Source organism: Malus domestica, chromosome 03 (genome assembly GCF_042453785.1).
Source record: "Malus domestica chromosome 03, GDT2T_hap1".
Classification (NCBI taxonomy): Eukaryota; Viridiplantae; Streptophyta; class Magnoliopsida; order Rosales; family Rosaceae; genus Malus; species Malus domestica.
In genome coordinates, this window is record NC_091663.1 from 37,899,045 (window position 1) to 37,900,814 (window position 1,770).

Consider the following 1,770-nt stretch of genomic DNA (forward strand, 5'->3'; position numbering starts at 1 on the left):
CTTAATAAATTGAAGTGGATCGGAAAACGTCTTGTCACGGGCTCGTATAGTCTTTGGGTTTCTCCAAGTAATTAAGGAACACACCCTGCAGTATATCTTTGCAACTTCAAGGGTAAATATTTTCAGGCCTCGCTTCTTCCTCTCTGGCAAGTCGTATTTTTAAAATGCCATGATATGTTTCAACCGGTGCGCCATATGGTACGTATATGTGTGGTTTAAACCTAATAGGTTGCCGCCCGTAACAAGAATCTTATTTTTAGAGAATTGTTTTGCAGGTGCATGATTAGAGCATAATGATAGGAAAAGCAGTTGCCGTAAATGCTATTTCTGGTATAATTTGCACAACGACCTCGTTTACTCAACATCTAATTAAAACACAACATTCCTTCCCCCTCTCTCCCTAACCTCCTTGTTCCTATTCAATTTTATTGTCTTTCCTCTTCTACCTCTGATAAAGAGAAAGGGAAGTGAAGAGAAGAGACAATGGAGCTCATCAACAGCCGCATCCTCCTCGTAATCATATCCATATCTTCTCTCCTCTTCTCTTCCGGTCAAGGCTCATCAGCCCCAATCCCACAAGTGGATGCGGCTCTTGAAAAAATCTGCGCAAAAACTGATAACCCTGTTCTTTGCTCCAGCACCATCCTTCCTTTTGAACACGGTGCTGCCGACCCTATCAGCGCGCTTCAGATAGAGATTAAAGCATGCTTGAACCGCATGCAACAGGCCCTCGCCCAGTTCAAGAAGCTGGGTGGCCTTTCCGCATCAGATATGTCGACTGTCCAAGTATGCCAAGAAGAATACGAATCCGCAGTTGATGACCTCAACGGTGCTACTGATGCGATTGTCGCACACGATGTCGGCACAATACAAACCAGGCTTAGTGGAGTGATTACCTATTTGGGCACGTGTGATGATGCCGTCGCTGAGTCTCCGGGGTTCAAGTTGCCCTTCAAGGATGAGGATGTTGTTACATTGCGTAAGCTGGCTAGCAATTGCATGGCCATCTCGACGCTGCTCCATTAGAAAAATAAAAATTAACCTTGATTGCGGAGATGGAATACATGGGATGTACTAATTATTAAATAATTCAAACGTATTGTCATGAATTCAAAAGATTTTCGCCCTCAATATTAAATATAATAACACTTTTTTTTTCACAAATTGATCACATTGATGACCTCTTCTCAAACTTCTAATTAATAAGGATGACTTCACTATTTTATATGACTCACCTGTATTAAATAAATCTAACAATTTAATCAGTTTTGTGTGTCTAAGAACATTACCTTTTTGTGTTGGTGTATAATCCTTTAGCTGAAGCTTGGCAGCAAGAATCATATTTCTATGTGTTGTTTCAGTTTGAATGTGAGCCTTTGGATCATAGTCCACATGGCATTTCAATCTTGTATCTAGCCTAAGTAATAGAATAAGCCAAGTGGCATCATCTCATAGGATGATACCAATGAATGGCTAAGATTGCATTGTATGTTGAAGAGTGAAGGATCTCCCTTCCCTTCCTTATAAACGGTTAGATTGTATTATGCAATACATGAAAAAAAAAAAAGAAAATTGAAGAGACATCTTTGAGCTTCTTCTCTCTCGGAAACTCTTTCTACCTTTGAAAACAACCTCCATTGAAACATATACTAAAACTACACACACAAACACTAACATTTTGTAGTTATTCATCCATTTTCCTATAACAATATCTCCTCTCAAAATGAAGTGACACTTAGTGATGAAAAAGAAGAGAAAAGAAGGATCAAA

At 39.5% G+C, this 1,770-nt stretch overlaps 1 protein-coding gene across 1 annotated transcript; it reads left to right on the forward strand.

Moving 5' to 3' along the window:
• Positions 1–483: 483 nt before the first annotated feature.
• Positions 484–1,026, forward strand: LOC114824144 (pectinesterase 3-like). Its single transcript, XM_029100539.2, has one exon. The coding sequence runs from the start codon at positions 484–486 to the stop codon at positions 1,024–1,026; it is 543 nt and encodes a 180-aa protein (XP_028956372.1).
• Positions 1,027–1,770: the final 744 nt, after the last annotated feature.